At 40.5% G+C, this 20,262-nt stretch overlaps 1 protein-coding gene across 1 annotated transcript in view; it reads right to left on the reverse strand.

Annotated features, from left to right (window-relative positions):
- The window catches only part of PRDM16 (PR/SET domain 16), a 345,680-nt gene that overhangs the window by 200,734 nt on the left and 124,684 nt on the right, over positions 1–20,262 (reverse strand). The window contains exon 2 of the mRNA XM_056332565.1: positions 17,854–18,203. Within this exon, the coding sequence (XP_056188540.1) occupies positions 17,854–18,203 (350 nt within the window). The remainder of the gene's footprint in view (positions 1–17,853; positions 18,204–20,262) is intronic.

A 20,262-nucleotide genomic window follows, 5' to 3' on the forward strand; every position in this document is an offset into this window, starting at 1 on the left:
TGCTAAACTTCTTTCATTAATAAGAAGGGAAAAGGTTAAAAGGGAAAATGCAAGGTTTCATTCTGAAACCTAAAGAAAATTTGCTTTAATTTCTGCCATATTTCTTCAAGATAATCAAGATTGTAGCAAAATATAAAATCATTAAACACAGTTGGGCATGCTCATAGCTGCAGTGGATAACAAACCAGTTTAAAGTCAAGTCAAAGAGTTTGTTTCAACACTTTGTTTTCACCTTCTACGTGCAGACACTTATCAGAACAAATTCCCCCTGAGGAAGCTCATGCTCCAATCTGACTAAGCAAAGAAAAATTGTTTAGCATTCAAAGCAATCTGGCATTTGTTGAGATTTCCCTTCTACTTTTACAGTCACTTGTCATTCCCTTTAATAAGAGAGAAAACTTTCCTGACCATCTAAATTATGCCATATTACAGAAAACACACATACCCCAAAGTAAAGGTAAAATTATGCTGCAATCATCAAATCAGCCTTCCCTTCTTTATCCCATCTGTATATTCTCCTTGTAAATGCTTAAGTATTGGCTAGAAAGCTACATGAGCAGCAGTCCTACCTGTTTGCCACTTAAATTGCTGGTATTTTAATCTCATCAAAGAATCTGAGTTTTTCTTCCTGCTGTTTTGACTTTGCTGTCTCTTAGTCTTGTCACATTCACTAGTTTTGAATAAGTGCAGAACTTGCATTTACAGAATTTGCAATCTGCAAGATTGTTTAAGTGATTTATCAAATACTTTGATTGAACACTTATTGCTGTTCCAGTTCTGAATCTCATTTAAATTGACTGGGCTTGACATAAGCCTTTAGAGTGAACACAGAAATGAGTCCGGGCTGTGTCAGGGGAAAAAAGTTCCACCTCCAGCCCCAGCACTTCTTGGAATTGCACGCTGATAAAATCAGCCATGTAATATATTCCTTATTAAGCATTTTATGTCTGATAAAACCAGAATACCAACAGTCAGACAGGCTTTTAGTTTATTAATGATCCAGCACAATGTCTCAGCAGGTAGGTTCGTAAGACACAGAGCATCTAGCATCACCCACGTTTCTAAACCAGAAACTCAGTATTATCTCTCTGTGGACCTGACGGCTCCGTGACTTCGGCACGCTCTGCGCAGCCACAAAGACCACATTACTTAAACAGAAGGTACAACCACTTTGCACTCGCAGACAACATACACAACAGAGTAACGCTGATCTCTAAGGAGTTCTGTAATATCTGCAAAGTTGAAAAATGGCAATTTTTTGTCATCAAATAGATCCTGTACTTCTGGGGGATACAAAGCAAACTGAGGGAAAACAAGCTTGAAGGTCTACATAGAAACCTAATGCCACACCAGAAGGGATGCAGCAAAACTCCTCCATGAAATTAGAAAGCAATGCACCACAGACAAGTATCGCTGCAAGATATCTGTTTTAACACGAAAAAGAAAAACCATCTGTAACACAAACTTTCTTTGCATTTACCTCTATGATACTGTCCTAAGTGTTCACCCTGCATAAACTTTTTAGCGGGCTGTTTGTATCTACCCTACTCTAAAGATACTATTCAACAGATGGATTAACTGAAGCCATCGGAGGTGACTCAAGTGACTGTGCACCTGATTATTAGACAGAGGCATGGGTCAGCTCTGACAAGAAGAAGGTTCTTCTAGCAGGCTGCTCTGAGAAACCCTCAGCTTTGAAATGTTTTTATCCACTTTCTATGAAACAGTCAACATTTGTTGATCTCCAAAGATGCTGCAAATCCCTTCCTTCCTTCCTTCCAGATTTCAGTGAAGAAAATGGATGCTGCCACGTGTGTGTGGATTGTGAATGGCTGTGCATGTAGCAATGCCAGCCACCTCTTCGGGTCTGGCTGCTCCCAGTCATCACAGACTGCTCTGGTCGTGGTGAGGCCACGTTAACCTCTGCAGGTTCATATCAGTAAGTATCACGGAGGCTTTTAGACTTGCCATTTCCTAATAACAAACAAATAAAGTTTTATTGCTTTTCTTCCTAATTTTGCTTAAGTACATGGGATTTGACAGAACCTTACCAAACCACCCAAGAGCTCCCCTTGCATGTTCAATGCCTTATGCTTCACTGAGGTACTGTTTGAAATTAACTCTCAGTATATTAAATTCATGCAAGAGAGAGGCTCCCCTGTTGTTTCACAATTTAAGGTAGAAAAAATACAGTCTCCAAGAACATTTGCTGTTTGCCACATTGCTTTCAATGGGTATAACGATTTAGAAACAAAACTTAGAAATTAATGAAAGTATACACAGGTGCTGTAATAAATTCTTATTCATATAGATGAAAACATACAAAAATAAAGTCTTCAAAAATTACAAGTAGCGATGAGCCAAAACTAAATCAGATTTCAAGCACTCAGGATTTCGAGGTGATCACATACAGAGTTTTCATCATTAATAACAAGCAAGCAAAGACAGAATAAATGAAGAGAACTTGTTTCAGTTCATAAGAAATTAAAATTACATGCTTTTGCAGCATAACAGTTGTGAGTCTTTCTTACTAAATCTGTTGTCTTTCAGGCTCATGGCATTTTCAATGCTTCCTCCAAACTCATGTGGGATAATGCACTTCCAAAAAGTAGGCTCTAGGTATGCACATTCTTAAAATCAACCACTCAACACGCATCCAAATAAAAGTGAGCTTTCCTACCCATTTTCCCCAAGAAAGGAAGCTCAGAGCCCTTTTATGCATTGTGAATGGCCCACCTAATTTAGACTGAATTATACCCTAACCTTCATTTCCCCTTTACTTCTTTGCTCCATTCAGCAGTTTCTGACTTCAGCTAATTCACTAACAATCCCAGCTGGTCCTTCCCAGCTCCCAGTTCTTTAGCACATTGTCCAAGGAAACTATGTGCTCCTATCTACACTGGTATTCCACTCTCCAATTAACCTACTGCTGAGAGGCTTTACCCCTTTTCCACCATCCATTCCTCTGCACATACATCTTTTTAACCTCTTACTTCTTGAATTAAAGTTTATAAGATCTCTTCCAGGTGAGAAGGTGTTAAATTTATTTGCTAAACGTGGTACTGGTTACACAGGAAGATACAACACACACAATCGGGCCATAGCTATGGAAAAATAATCTGGTTGATCTGGAATGCATTTCAAAGCCAAGTGTTAAGGCGCAGATTTTTAAGATGCAAGTAAACAAATAACAAAAGAATTTCAACACTTGCTGTATGACAGGCATATGCCTGTTCTTATTACTGAAACTGTGCAGAGTAACTAAGGTCAGCCAGAGGTATGGCTGGTATTTCATCTACGCAGCCCTGCAGTAGCACTGCTTAAGACATGAGGATGGATTTTCTATTCTCATTATTTAAAAACCATCAATCACTTTTCTATCATACAATTATAACTCTGATGACAATAAAATGAATGCCTGTACCTATGCAATCATGTCTTCTTTACTGTGAAAGTTCTACCATGTCTGCAAGGGTAACAGTCTTAAACATGTCCGTATTTCAGATCTAATTTCTAATACTATTTTAGTATTAGATTACTTTAGTATACACTGTTTTGTCTGATCAGCAACATAGATGATCCTAGTTATGGGGCGCCTGATCATCACTCATCTTCTTGCACAAACAGAATAAACCAGGCTAGAAACAGCTCTGCTATCTTGGGATAAAAGCCAAGACTTCAACATCTTGAAGTCCCCTGCCCAACGACTATGTGATTACACGCAGCAAATTCCCACAGCAAATGTTAGTAAATCTCACTTGATTCAGACTACAGACTTCTCTGTTCCGGCCAGTGCCTGCACATAGCCCCTGCTGATAAAAATGTGCCTTCCTTTTTACTTAAAACTGTTGTGGTTATTTCAAAAACTTTTTTCTAGTGTAGATTAAGACCACATTTTAAAAGATCTAAACTTCAGCGTATGCTTCCTGAGAGCCATCTAACATTTCATTTTCTGACACAACGCCAAGTGTCTTCTTTCTAGGTAAATGGGACAGATCTCATTGTTGACAAGATCCTAAATAAAACAAAGATAGTGAAAATGTAATTGATGGCTATTAAACACCTACCTCCCCCAGTTCCTTCTTTCTTGTACATTTGCTTAGAACCAAGCGAGCATAATAGCAGCACAGTGCTCAGAAAGTGGTTCTCAGAACCAGGCAGCGAGAAAGTCAATATGGAGCAGTGTGTCCATTTGTTTTGATTTATCTCACTAACTTCAATTGACAGTTAATTCATCAGAGTAGGAAAATGCCAGTCTAGTGAAAACACAACTCATGAAGGAGAGGGAACAGAGTGGAAAACGTAGAGTGTGGATAATACAGGTAATAAATTAAAGGATACAGTATCTGTATTTTATCATTCACATTCTGAATTTGCTATATTACTACTCTTGCCAATTACAGTTTATAGTAAGCAGTAAATTTACACATGCATTTATCAATACATATATCACACACACACGTCCTTTACAAAATGAAGGAACTTTGAAAACCAAGAAAAGACAGGAAAAAAAGTCACTTTGGCTCAAATTTCTAAATCTGAAATTTCCAGCCAATCACTACAAAATCTCCTAATAAATTGCAGGCAAGACGTGAATTTACAGTGTGATTGTTGGCTTGGATCTAAATAAAGAGTTGAAAATGAGATTTGCAATAGAAACACTGGTGCACCACTAACACGAGTGCAGCACTGCCAGAGAGCAGGGAACAGAATGGAACACTTACACCTTCATCAGGTCCTAAGAAATGCCCTGAGTAGACCAATGGTCTGCCCAGCCCAGAAGCCTTAGGAGGGCTGCATGTCCCCCTCTAACTTGGGGCACTGTTTGGTGTGTTCCCTGTTTTAGTCCCTTGACCCCACAACTTCTCCCTTTACGTCATTTGTTACCACCCAGAAACATTTAACTTCTTCCTTGGTTGTTTTTTGGCCCTTGATGCCCCTTTCTGCCAAAGGACAGCCTCAAGGACGTTTTCAGGGTTGGTCTTTGCCTGACCTTAGGACAAGAGCAGTGACGACAATGAAAGCTGGAGACAGTATTTAGGGAGCCCATTACCACTACATTTGCCTCGTAGTCCTCCAGTATCCAGAGCCACTACGTAAGAGATATTAGAGACAATATCCCTGCCTACTCCTGCTGATACATCCATCCATGGGCTGGATTCACACCACCCCAGTCCTCTCAGAACCTTCTGATCTACCTGTCTCAGCAGATACCATGTTCTGGAATTCACTTTTCACTACATGAAGTAGTACTTGCTTGTATTTAATTTAAACATTTTTTCTACTAGTTTCATCAAATGCTCCTACTACAGGTATTACATTATTTCTTAGATAGAAATTACAATTTCCCTTTATCCACTGCTTTCAGGACTTTGTAAACTTCAACAGTTATCTACTCTACACCTTCTCCTCTCCAAAGTCAGCAAAACCAGATTTTCTAGTTCTTCCTTCTAGAAAAGTTGTTCAGTCCTTGGGAAATTTCAGTGTCCCTCCCCTGTTTTTTCCCCAGCTCTGCTCTACCTCTCCTCACACCACAGCTGCAAGATGGAGGCCCACCACGATCTATACAGCAGCACAATGATGTCCTCTGCCTTCTACTCAACATCCTTCCTGGTAAGCCCCGTGTACTGTTGACTATTTTTTGGCTGCCACTGCACACTGAGGCAATGATTTCACAGCTCTGTCAGCAGAGACTGCAAGCTCTCCTCCCTCCATTCTGCCAGTTTGAAGTTCAGCATTGCACAGACACAGCTTAGATTATTCTCCACTAAATTACATGACCTTACACGTATGTAAATGGAAGTTAACCTGTGACTGTTTTCGCTCACTTACTAAGTTTTGCAGGGTTACTGACATTTCGGTCAGCACCATCCCTGACGCTTAACTTATGTCTGTGATGTACTGCTAGTCCACTTAGCAGTAAAACCCAATTTCTCCTCCAAAAAACATAGACAACTTGACAAGAATCTGAACTTCCTGGATTCTTTTTTTTTTTTTTTTTTTTTAAATCAAGCTTGTGTGCTTATTAAAACCTAAGCACAGCTGCAGTGGACTACAAGAAATTAAGCTTCTTTCTGTCCATTTCCCAGGAAACTGGACAAGAGCCAAAAATAATCTCTCCCATTATAAGTAACTATCTGCATTTTGCCTCAACAACTCTCCAGAAAGACAGCCTTTTTATCTCCCTTCCACACTGCTGAAATTCATTTTGGAGATGATATTAAGCACTTATGAATAGCAAAAGACAGTTAACTTCTGAGAGTGGAAGTGTCCGTAAATCAGTACTTTGAACAACAGTTTGGTTAGTATTTACGAGAGCAGATACACACACCTCTTGTTTGAATGCAAGTAAACATATAACATGGTGCAAGCTTCATAACAGTATAGTACTTTTGCATTATTAAGCTCTCTCAATAAGAGATTAAACATACCCGCTACTGAGAGCAAAAAAGATTGCATCAACTCTAGAAATCCTATGACTTCCACATTACTAGCTAAAAGACTGGCAAGGCACAAATAGGGGTTAGCCACACAGAAGATACAAAGCAATCACAGCCTGAACTTTCACCCAAATATCTAAATTAAATCAGAAGTCTTCCAAAGCTTTAGAAAAACCTAGACGTTTCTGTTATAATCACAAGTCACTGCATTTTGAGGGCTTTTACTGCTCAGAAAGGAAAATACCAATTAATTGCAGTAGGGTTTTTTGGTATGTACAGTCACAGGAAGATCTGAAATTCTCATAGCCAAAATGCCAGGCTTGTCCAGTGAATACGCTAAACTCCTCATAACCTTAAAATAATTTCAAAACATTGGTCTTTTATCTGCATCCAGCTTCTAAACATCTTGCGGTTGATGTTCACCATTGCTTGACACTGCCACATGAATTTCACAAGTTGGTTCTTCAGTATGTTTTTGCCCTGCTGCTCACTTGACTGCTTCCACACTCCCCCCACACCCGCCATTCATTCCATCCTTCGCCTCTTACTTCTTTTTCACTGTAAGCTGAAACATTCCAAAACATTCAAATATACCAGAAGCTCAAATAATCTACCGAGGGTGCAAAATCTGCTTGCATTACATTTTTCTATGTAGACATTTCCACCACTTGGCCAGCCCCCCCCGACCCACCCCACAGCAGCAGGACTGCACACCTGGCTCCAAAGGGAGCATCGCCGGCAGGTTCCCAGCCTGCCTTTGTGCCTCGGCTGTGTTCCTCGACTGACGGGAGAAGACACACATGCAGTAATACAGCACCGGTAATAACCACCGCTACCAATATCAAAGGCTAAATCACTGGAGCTGTGTTTAATTCTTCCCTTGCAAAAGCTTTCAAGTCAACTCAATTAAAGTAATCCACCACAATGATTCAAGTTTTACAGACAAGGATTCCGCCCCCCTCAACTGAGCAGCTTGTGATTTAACAGTAATGTTTCAAAGTTGTTAAACAACCCTTTCGTGCATTATATAAAAGATGAAGAAAGCTAAAAGGTGTAAGCACTAAAAAGATACCTGATGTCTTATGGTATCAGGGGTGGAATTACCCAATTCCGCTAAAGCTAACAACAACCACCCATGTTGTAGAGGCAGGTTGTTCACCCAGACTATAGCTGAAAACCCTCCCCTCCTGCAAGAGACAAATATTTATTTCCCTGCTTACAGCACGTCCTTCGGACTATGGCTGTTGCCAGCTAAAAGTGTAAAAGTGGATCTTTTCTTTCACACTAGGCTCTTTGACACTTGTCAAGTTCACTTTAAAAAAACTACAGCTCTTGCAGCATTAAAATCATGCTCCCAATAACATTTTTGCTGGTCTGCTGCACAAAAATACTGGTAGCACACACATATGTAATCCAGTTTTTAAAATTTGCTTTAAATCAAGCAACTGGATTTAAATTTGCAAGACCCCCTTGTTAGCAGTTCTGAAAAAGCTGGAGCCCCTCTCCCTGCGGGGCAGTTTTCTGCCCAGGCTGTCCCCCCTCCCTGCCCCTCGTGGGGACAGACTGGCCTACCAAGCAGGAGCCCTCCCTGCAACGGTCAGCGGAGCCGGGGGACTCCGTTACTGCTCAGACCTACCACTTTCTGACTTCAAGACAGGAGGTTTATCCAGTTCCCAACATCACTCTCCTTTTCCAAACATTTGGCTTTGGTGATTCACCCCCCACCCCACCCCCCGGCTCCTTCCCTTTCCCTTACTCCAAGTTTAAGGCAGTTCACCACTTACGGTCATTTACAGCTTACATCTCAGTAAATCCAGAAGGTGTCTGAGGAAAAAGAGGGACTAGCCAAGCATCTTAATCCCCCTGTTCATTCATGCTCTCTGTAATGTTCTTTCAGGCCTCTGCTGAGAGACTAGGCTGAAATGAAGGCTGATAAATTAGTCTGGAGGGAAACAAGGCAGATTCTGCTTGTAAAAGGTCATTCCAACTTTGTTCTGGGTGAGGGTTTATCTTGACTGCAGCTGCGACAGACAATGGCCGGGGCCTAAACGGCAGAAATCCTAGCTCTGCTCATGAAATTACTGTGCTGATAAGGTAGAATGGACTTCAGTGAGATCTAAATGGGAAAAGGGAGGTGGGGGACAAGGGTGAAATGTAGGTATTTTTGAACATGATTGAAGAGGGATGACACAATAAGATGTACAATTAAAGCAATGACTTGCCCAGGCATTATCTGAAAGTGAAGAAACATACTGCTTGCTAATCAGATCAAAAGGAAGAAAATACCCACTTCTGCGTGTGGAACAAACTGCCTCAGTACAAATGCAGGCATGAGTGGGCCGAACGTTGCCGTTTCTATACCAGAAAGGTTATGAAATGCATTAAACACAAAGCTGATTGTTAAAGATCAGGACTTCTGAACTACTGCATCATTTACTGTACATTACATTGCTTCCAGGACACGCTGGAGATTTACTTCGCTCGCAACATGTTGCCAAGAGCAGCCTAAATAAGCCCCACTAAAGAGCGCGCACAGGCAGGGTGTCTGGGTGAGAATACTCTTCAGTGCAAAGCACTTTACCTTTTTTAAGCACATTTTGTGTATTTCTAGGGCAAAGAGAGTGAGTGATGGCAAGTTCTGACGAACCGCTCTCTCGTCTGTGCTTCCTGATGTGTACACAGATTGACTTCCCTTGCAAGAGAGATGCCTCTCCTTTATTTACTCATCCCACTTGAATGTGCATGTCTCTGATCAATGCAAACACATTAAATGGTCACAGCATACTGTTACCAGTCTGGAACCCAATTAGCTAACCAGCTTCCACTTAGGCCTGTGCCTCTGATGATCTTCTTATCTGTTTGCTTTCAGAGAGAACAGAGAGAACTAGGAAATGAGAGATGCACAAACCAGTCGAGGTGGGTATTTTACAAGGACAATTTGCAAAGCAGCTGGCCTTAGCCACAACTCGAGAAACAAAGCCCACGATTAGTAATAAAATTTTCAAAGACATCCCTATGCATGGACACACTCCTTCCACTCTGACTGACCAATGGCCACCTTGTCTGACCACTAGCCCTCCTCCTGCAGACATGCTTCTTCCATTAATGTTTCTAAATGTGACTCAAACTTAGCCTCGCACCTTCCTTGGATAAACAGGTCCTGCATTCCAAAGTTGTAAACTTTCAGTACAAAGACTGTCTCATTTTGTACAGGTCCCAGTATTTTGCTGTGATGAAATACACCAAAAAAAAAAAGGAAAGGATGAATAACTAATACGTCAACAGTGAAAACCAAAGACCCACCTACATCCCACTACTTCAGAAAGAACCACAGACCAAAGGGGTCGTTTTCATCACTGTATACAAAAAGGTAACCCACTTGCATTTCCAGAGCCAAGTAAGGAGCAATCAAAGTGCCAAAATGTGTCAAGTGCTAAATACCACAAAGTAAGAGTTGCTACATTTAGCAGTTCTCCAAACCTGCGGTGCTGCTCCATATTTGCTATGGGGAGAGGAGGGCAGTGCCAAATTATGCAGAGAATGTGATTTCTCCTTTCTCTGAAAGTAATTAACAGAACATTTTATTCTGGAAAATTCACTGTTGCTACTTCTTGTATCATACAGATTGAAGCAAAGAAATTTAATTTAAAACCTTCAGACTTCATGTTTAACCAGCAACTCAAATGAGGTTCACTGAAAGGTTTGCTCATGTCACAAACCTTAGGAGTCTAAACACAGCTCCAAGTAATTAAGCCTTAACTCAAAGCTGAGTAACGACTGTCTCTAATGTCTTAGCACAAGGTCACTGGGACTCAGGGGCTAGGGATAAGCTACGCAGAAAAAGGACCCCAGAAAATAACTGGGTGAACACATAAAACATTGAACCTGGCTGGCAGGGTCCCTCACGCAGCAAGGACCGTACTAGAGAGGTGTGGATAGCCTACCTTTAAGTAGGAAAGCGGCAGCAGCTCCGACCTTCGAAGACACCTCCCAAGGTCACTGGAGAACTCAGGTACATTCTGGTATGGCTAGCTCATGCTGGAGTCCTCGGTGCCATACTATCACACCTACTACTAAGTAGCACAAGTGCTGTCTTCTCAAACAGCAAACACATCTGTGATTACCATGCAGAAGCAGCCTATGAACAGCAAAGCAAGTTATTTTGCATTGCTTCCACCTTCTGAAATTGCAACTGGAAGACTCCACAGTGATGTGTCCTTTAAAGCCCCATGTATATTTATGTTTTAACTCTTAACTTATTGATCACTTCCTTTACAAAAGCCTACTGTGTTCCAATGCTCCATCAGCCAGGCTTTTCTGGGAACAGACAAAATAAAGGCTGGATTTCTACATAGGTTAACATTCCAGAGAAAGTAGTGCCCTGTGTTCTGCAAGGCTTTCAACAAGAAGAAGAGCTATTTTTCAAACCCTGTGGTCACCGCTGAGCTTTTTGTGGGATTTTCTTTTCCTCGTTTTCTTCTTTCTCTCTCTCCTTTTTTTTTGGGGTTTTTTTTTTTTTAAGTGTGGATGATAAAATACTGTTTCAGAAGTTGATATTCATGGATGTCTCTCAAAGACGAAAAGAAAATATTTATTTCCTTTTTCTGCTTGTGAATCAGAATGTTCTATTTAAAGAAAGTGCCCTCTGCCGGATTGCTCATGAGTTATTACCCCTTATGGAAATAAAGGAGAAATATCAGGAGGTATTCTTAGTCATTCCCTTCCCCTGTCTCTTCTTTTTTTTTTTTCTTAATTCCTTATATACCCATGTTTTAGAGAAGGGCCTAAGATAGAGCAAGATATCTTGGCATTCTTGGGCCTAAAAAAGGCTTACTCTTTTAACCCTGACATTGAAGCATTTGGTGAAACATCAAAAAATGGTACAAATTTCAGTCATTTCACTTGGATGTCACGGAGAGCATTTTTCATTTGTATCCAGGGTTGAAATTAATAAATTACACTCCACCCCCCAACAGATTTAGTTGTAGAGAATGGGGGTTTGCCTTTGATACAAGAAGCAGCTCCCCTGCACACTTCCCTGCTTTTTCTTTGTTGCTTCTTTTTCTGAATCAAAAGCCCGTAGCATGTGCCTACTGGCATGTTTTTAATACCAGGCATAGGAAACAGCCCAATAGTTGACAGGACCTGGAAGCTAACTCCTTCCCCTTCCTCACCACAACAAAGGCCATGTATTGTGGAGCAAATTAAAGTGTTGCTGTTCTCACCACAGTTGTCCTCTGGAAAGGGGACAGTATCTAGCACATATAACATTGAGCAACTTTGCTGGCCCAAAATCACAGAGTATTTACAATATTTAGAGTTCAGTGAGCTTTTTGTCCTCCTTGAGGTTAGTTTTTTCACTTACGTGCCCATTTTCAGTCTAAAGCAAAAGTTTACCTGCAGTTTTATAATGCACATATATATAAATTCTAACTACAGATGCCCACTAGCAACTACTAGTGGCTAAGAGCATATCTGGGAGGTCCCAGAGTGCTCTCACGTTCTGTTTACCTTATGAAGCCATAGATTCTTTCTTTTTCAGAATTATTCTAGCCAAACAAAACTTTGAGAAATTGTGAAGTAATCTTGCATGGGAAATGTTTTCTGCGTAGGTAACACGCTCCATCTAGGGAATGGCCATGCACACCACTCTTCAGCAATTTCCAAGACTGCTCATTCCCTGCAAGAGCATTAGATGTGGTTTTGAAAACAGCAATTCATAAGCTCTTACCCTGAGCGATAGAAGCTGTTACAGTAACATTATTCTCAAGCCAAAGGGAAAGGCAGAGGCCAGAGAAAATGAATGAATCAGAAGACACATGAAGAAAAACTACAAGGAAATGTCATCACATCCTTTCAGTCTAAGAGCTAAAAGAACATTAGCAAGAGATGAGTGCAAACAGGTTTTGGGATTTCTTTGCTCATTTAAAGGATTCATACTTCTTTTAGCATCTTTTGTTAAGAAACAGGACAGACAAGAACATGCTTCTTTAACAAAACGTATCAGCCTTTAAAGTGAACTGAAGGAATTTAGCCTCATGTTCTTTTAACTGGAAAGCACGGCAAAACCATCACTGCTAGAAGAATGCTTAGAGTCTCCTTCCTTTTTTAATATTTTTAAGACTCCAGGAAATACAATATAATTCTCCTCTCAGCACTCAAAGCCAGTCGTGTGAAATAAATTTCCCTTGGCACTCACAAGTATTTAAAAAAAAAATAAATAAAATAAACACAAAAGACACCCCCCCACCAAAATTTCAATATTCTATTTTGTGGGAACAGGGAGGTTGAACTACTATGAATCACTGACACTATAAAGCATGTTCAAAAAACAGCAGAGTTTTCCACTGGCACAGATGTGAAGCCAAGAATGTCTGCTGCATCCTTAGCTGCCGGCTCTTATTTTTTCCACAGTTATTTGTCTTCCATGGGACAGCTTATATCTTCACCCTAAAGTATCAAATGAAAGCACTTATTTTCCATATGTAAAGAAGAAGCCTGCCTCTTACACTTTAGCGTAAGAGAAGTCTCTTGTGTTTCAGGAAATAACCTCTCTTAAAATACAAATCAAAACAAGGAAACTAATAACTAAATTTTATTAATGGTATTTACCCTGTGAAGCAAACTGAGCTAAAAGCGTATCTGATTGTTTCCAAATTCCCTGGAATTCAGTTGCTATATTTCTCTCCAGGATGTGATTCCCATTCTTCTCTCAATTAGCAAAATAAACAGTGCTATGATAAATATCACTATTTGCTCAACAAAGTGATCAAAATCATTACGCCTTTTTTTTTTTTTTTTTTTTTTTTTAGGTCCCAGAGGCAATAAAGTGAAAACATGCTGTGATTTATTTGGGGTACTCTGAATGGTATGTTCTGTGTCAGCAGGCAAGGAAGTAATAGGATCAGGAGAGCAGAGCAGAAATGCAATCACGTCACACTAAATAATCACAAGGCTTTTAGTTTGGGTGGTGTCTTTTAAGGAAAAAAAGGTAGATAAACATGACCAGCACAGTAGTGTCAGGGAATGAGGCACAGAGGGAAAACACACGGCACACCATCCTATACAAGCACTTACTGAATCATCCCTGTGAGGGGGTGGGGGCCGGAAGACCGACACATCTCATTTATTTTTATGAAATGAGCATGAATCACTCACTGTCATCCCATGTTAAAAAAGCCCTTGAATAATAGGTGTGGTTTAATTTAAAGAATATTTTTTACAACATATTCCACAAAGCAAATGTTGGAGGAAAAACATTCAAAGAAACAAGATAGTAAAGACCTGCTGCAGATAAAGTAGGACATGTATTCACCCAGTCTTAACCCAGTCCCTCCTGTCTGACTAAAAGGAAAAACATCTATAATAAAAAAAATACGTATCTTTTTTTCAAGATACGGCAAGTAAGACACAGCATTCTGTATTCTCTATGACGTTTTAGGCTATTAGGAGAAATAATGAGTAAAGCTGAAAGTTTCAGCAAAGAACATTCTTCTTTTACCTCCTGGAGCTAGATGTTTTACACCAGAGCCAGGTCTGGATCAAACAGTTCAGGTGAAAAAAAAAAAAAAAAGAGCTGGCCGCTGCCTCCAAACAGGAGCCCATGTTTCTTGCAGACTGCAAAGAAACACAGTTAACTGTTTTGTTTCATTTTAATTTTCACAGATCTAGTCTTATTGAAGTTTGAAAGGAGAAAGCTATTTCTGCAGCATTAATGCCTTGGACAGAAGAGAGAGACCCATTTTCAAATCAAAGCCCTCAGCAGCCCATTTTCCAGCCCCCCTCCCAATGGATGTTTTTAATTACAGAAATTAGAAGAAACCAATCTTAATTGTGAAGTACAAACTGAAGCATTTTTAAATTTGTGTTGTATTTTAATACGCTGAATTAGCATGCCTAAGCTTTAACTACAAAAATCCACAGAACAGCAATAAAGCCATGCCTTCCTACACACCTACACATAAAGAGCCTACTTCAGCGTCCCCCCACACTGTTTCACGCCTGAGGCTACCCACAGCAGATGGGGGCCCATTACAGATGGGCACAAGTCCAAACCCATTAAGAAATTTGCACACTGACCATGTTCAGAAGCCAGATAGGCATTTTTCAGCACAAAGATGCATCCTATACAACACCATAAACAACAGTTTTCTAGCAAAACTGAGATGTTGCTAATGAAAGGCCACTTTAAAATGTGATGTAAAGCATTCTTAGATATTTCCACTTCTAGTGGCACTCTTTGTTTAGTCAAAGCCTGACAACAAATTTCCTGTGATGAAGGGCATGAACTTTCTGTGCGAAAGGCAGAAACACTATTAAAATTAAAGAACTGACGACTATTAAAAACAAACAAACAAAAAACATGAGGTTTTTAGGATTTGAGGGCGTGAGCTGGGGTGTCCAGAGAAGTGGCATTATCAAGAGTATAAACTATAGAAAATGAACTGAGAAGCATGAATAGATAAGAAGGTTGGGTGTGAAGCACAGACATCTTTCCTGAAGCACAAATACTAATACAACTACTAGGACAGGCACTTCAGGTATAATGGTAATATCTCGTTAACCAGCAATAAGGAGTCACGTGTAAGAAGTCTTACAACCACATTCACCTCTCAAGTCACTGCAAGTCAAAACGACAGGTTACAGAGAAGTATTGTCAAAGAATAACATCAAACAGCATGAGGAACACTTCTCAAGGAATGCTACAGAAACTAGATCTGTTAGATTTATCACTACTGTAAGAAACAACACGTAGAGGCAAAAGTCTAGTCAACAAGTTACAGGCTGACAAAAAAACCCTCCCTTTTCTTTTTTTCTCTTGCTGCCGGTTGTCTGCCAACTAAAGTTTTCTTAACAGAGGACGGAAACATAGCCCAAGTTACAATTTCCTAGCATCATTCCTAGTGACATCATGTCAAGTTGCCTTGAACATCTCTTTAAGGCCTTTTCAACCTTACACACAAAGGAAACTGCTCAGAAACCAACCCACAAGCAGACAGTATTGATTACATTAATTCCCATTTAGCACACGAAGGTATCCATGTACGTTGTTCCCCGGTGAAATGACAAGGTACCGAGTGACTAAAAATGGGTTTCTGAACTGCCTTTAAAGTGGAAAACTTCAAGAGGTGTCTGCAAGTGCAGGCAAGGTCAAAAGAGAGAGTGTCAGGGCGGGTCGAAGGCAGTGTTTGAGGACATCTGATGGAGGACACATAGTCCTTCCTTTCAGGCATGAAACATACGGGCCGAATCAGAGAACAAAAGAATGCCGCTGGAATGCGAGAAGGACCGCAGAGAAAGAAAGTTTGTTCAATTACGCTACAAAAATAAACAGTATCACAAAGTCAACGTAGACCGAAGTGAATAGATACGGCTTGTATCAGGCCTGGCACTCAGTGCAGAATGGATATAGGGAACATTTCTTAAAAACATGAATGTAAATACAAACTTTTATCAGAAATACAAGGACAAAGTTTTGCCAAGGTCATAGAAAAAAAGATTTGCCTTTCAAATTTGATCTTACTTCTAGTAGCCAAGGAGGATAGAACTTTTGTTCCCAAAAAATCAACCTTAAAACAAAACACCAAACAACAAATGCCACCTATAAAATCTAGGTTCAGAAAAAGAGACTTCACCTTTCTGTAGGAGCCACTTCCACATTGCAGCCTATAAATAATAAATATTTCATATTCCTAGAGGAAAATTGTGCTTTGTCTCAGAGAGACCTTAAAGTGATCAGTGCATCAGCTAACCTCAAGCTGCCCTACAACTACAGCCTCCCTGAAACAGGCAAGTGTTTCCAGTGTATTTACAGGGATGGGTTTTTTTCCAAAAAATCCCCGTGTTTTGAAGCCAATACAGTAATACTAATCAAATGTTCTGTCATGATATTCACAAGAAGAGAAGCTAACACAAAGATGAACTTCTAAGCAATGTCGTCGGCAGGGGGGACAGGGAATCAAAACTCTGTTGAATTTCCCTTCTTCCCCTGCATTAGGAGAGAGAGAAAAGCAAACTTCTGAACTCAGCCATTTAACCAAACTCTGGTTTTAGCTCTTCATTCAGACACTTCCTACTGCTGAACAACAAAACATGACCGAGTTTTGGTTTTCTAGCAAGTGGGGTTTGCTTTTTTTCTGCACTTTGGACAATTAAAAAAGTAAACTAAAACATCTGGACATACTTCTTTGGGCTTCACAGGATCAAACTGTTCACTGATTTTTCAGGCTTCACAATCAAGAGTATAAATATAATCAGACACAATTTAAAATGTTAATGCTTAAGTTTGGCCTTTTTGACCTTGTTTTCTAAGAAAACAGAGCTGCTGTGATTGCACTGTTGGCTTGCCCACATGATAAGTCCTACAGTTTTATCCCTTAGTTGCTTCTCACCTCTGTACTCAAATAGCTTTTAAACCGTGGCTTCATGTCAGTTAGTGGCTGGTGGAGGAAACAGGCCAAGTTACTGCTTCACCCGGGCAAAAGGGAGGTAAAATTCACCTTCGGCGTGTTTGGATGGACAGGGCTAGCCCTCAAATAGCACGTGAGCCTGAACCAGCTTCCCCAGATGCAGCCCTTTCTCAAGACAAGACAGCAGATCTGATGCCCATCACGGGTGTTGCAGTGTTGGTGTGGACATGGGGCTACAACAGAGAAGCAATTATGTATTCTATAACGGACACTGGAGGCACTGGGATAGGGCTGTGGACACAGAGCACAAATCCTAGGCTATGTTTCACTGTTCACAGAATCTACTATAATTGATGGTAATTAGTAGGGGTAGAGATATTTTCAAATGAAGAATATAGGAGCAGAAGAGAGTAAGATGATTTCTGGAACAATCCCAGAAAAGCAGGGAGAAAGACAGGAGTTCTGGGATAGTGCTGGTTTTCCCATTGAAGATTGTTTTTTGTTTAGCTCTTAGGGGAAAATGACTTTCACATTTCTTTATCTTTGCTGCAGAACAAGAACTCAAGAACATCTAGAGTGTTAATGGGTACATGCTATTTTTCTATGACCAGTTAATAACGCCTGCACAGCTAACATGGACTGGAAGTCAAAGGTAACACACCCAACTACAAAACATGATGCGACTAATCATATTTCTTCCATTGTGACAAGTTCTGAACACAATTTGAAAATGACAAGCACTTTAAGAAGTGACCCAACATCACTTAAAACCAACCTTCCAAAATGGTGCTAGGGCAGTATTTGTAGCCCAAGAAGCTATCTTAAAAAGGATTTCTGCTGCTTTTTAAATACTGCAGGTATTCGGGGATGCAAAATAACGCAGGGAAATACGGCATTAGCAAAGCCACTACTGGTGTCCCCAGGCCAGTCGGGACTCAGTCTAGCTTTATGAACAGTTTGCACAGAAGACAAATGAATGTGATTAGCACATTCAGCACGCTTACCTCCCATCCAAAGTTTGTTTCCTTTAATGTGCTCCTTTGTACTGTCATATAGGGTCCAAATCTTTCCCCAACTTCAATCTTCTTTTTGGCCCAAATCCCTAGCCCTGCCCCTGGAATCGAAGATTCTCTGAGTTCAAAATCTGGTGGGATTGGAATGTCATCAGGAATGTAGACGGGAGCTTCATAAGGTGAGCCCTCCTTGGGAGTGAAGTCCTCACTGGTGGGAAAGGGTGATGGAGGTCCGACAGGAATGGGGGACATAATACTGTCCTCTGTTTCCTCCTCTGCACTTTCGCCAGCAAGGAGATCAGGGTCGGTCTCGTACATATTATTTACAATCTCGCTGTCACCTAAAAGGGGAAACAGCAGAACAAAAACACACTGAAATACTCACGTGAACATCAGTTAATCTCTTCTTGGGACAAAGTTTCATAAAGCCTAGTTCACATGCTTTAAGGATAAAAGTAGTGGCAGAAAAAAAGATAATCCTCACCTACAGAACTCAGGTGGAACTGAGGTAAGAATAATCCTGCTGGTTGCACAATATTCAGTGCTCCTGAAGGATGAGATGGAAGCTAACTGCCGGCCTGCCCCGGCATACTGGATCAGGGCTACTGGGGGGGGGGCTGTCTTTCAATAACAAAAAGAGGGAAGAAAACACAGAAGAAGTGTTCGAGGTTCCCTGTAACCATTTATTGTTTTAACTGGCTCAGTATATTTTGTAGAGGAAATAAAAGAGAAATTAAGGTAAAATCTGAGTTACGTTTGGCAAGAACTGCTTGCCTAGTATTTGGGTTTCTTGGGTTCAATGTGTCACACAACAGAAGCGGTGCCTGATCTGACCTTCCAGCTACGTCTCAGCAATGTACCTTTTCAAGTGTAACAAAAGCATCGCTAGTTTTTAACACTACTTTGAGCTAATGTGTCCTAAGTGCTCGAACAGTGAGCATTTTAAGCTACACTCCCAGCCACAGTACAGATATTGTTTCACTGAACTCCACAGGACAAGGATCTGGTTTGCAGCAGTGCAACAACGGTCAAAGGGCTAGGGAAAGGCTGTACCCTCTTCTATGCCACACAACATCTCAGAAACTAGACAGGAACAGATGAACCCAAGCAGTACGATAAGATTATTCTTTAAAAAGAAACCCAAGCACTTAAAAACACAGGCCTAAAATGCTTATTTAATTTCATACTATTAGGATGTAAGAATTTCGGAGGCGAGTCACTATTTCTTTTTTCCTTTTTTAAAATAATGATTTGTGTGGTCTTTCCACAAAACATCTGCAAAACTGCAGCTGTTTTTCCTATGCCTCAACTTCTTCAGTGGTATAAGGTAGTAGAAAAAACCCACACAAACACTTAAGAAAATTTGAATGGGATGTATATAGAATAAAGGCAAAATTTTAAGTATAAGGACTTAATATTAGTAGCCAGAATAGGTAACTGCCATCCAGTTAGAAATACCATATCAAATCTTTCATGCTTAGCATCTTCAGTATGATCACAGCACTGTTCAGCTCAGTGACTACAAAAGAGTGGGAATCAAATTGGTTCAGAGGATAGGATGGGAGCGTGTGTGTGTGCGCGTGTGTGTTTGGGGAAAACAAACACACCACACACACACACACACACACACAAAGTAAATGCCCTTAATCCTGCAAGGATTTTTAAGCTTCATTTTCCAGCAACAAATTATTACACTTCACAGATTACAAGTCAATTACATTATTAAACTGTAAGAACATGTATCCATTTTCTGGTTTGATACTGGCTTGTACAAGCTAAAAGTATTCTTCAAACATCCCTTGCTCTTCCATTACTTGCCAAAAACAAATAATCTGAGATATGTTTACCAGAATGCACCGAAAGAAAACTAAATAAAGAAAAAAGTCTGTGAGCACAGCAGTTGACTAAGAAGTTTTCAGAAAAATAGTTGACTAAGAAGTTTTCAGAAAAATACTTTTAACCGGAAAATGATAGTCTGTCAAATCCAAAATGCTTCATTCAGACATGCATTTCAGTGATTTCACGGCAGAATTCTGCTTGCTGGGTGCAGTTCTGCTAAGAAACTGCCACATTTCCTCCAAGTTCAGGTATGTGTCAACCAAAGAGGCCAATCTTCCAAGGTAGCCTCGCCATATGGACTCTTAGGGCTTCCTCCAGCTATTCCATGCTGTGCAGATGGGCTCCTACAAGTCCCTGGACCTGCTGTTCTAACAGAGACTCAGCCGCATTTCCACATCAGGAGCCTGGAGAACACAGCTGGAGCTCTGCTTGGACTCTTCCCTCCCTGTCACAGGGCTGCAGGGAATCGTAGCTGAGTGGACATCAGATCTCAGAACGCAAAAATACATTTCATTTTTCTGTTTTCGGAACCAAACACTCCAATCATTTCAAAGTTAATTA

This window comes from Falco biarmicus, chromosome 3 (assembly GCF_023638135.1).
Source record: "Falco biarmicus isolate bFalBia1 chromosome 3, bFalBia1.pri, whole genome shotgun sequence".
NCBI classification, from domain to species: Eukaryota; Metazoa; Chordata; class Aves; order Falconiformes; family Falconidae; genus Falco; species Falco biarmicus.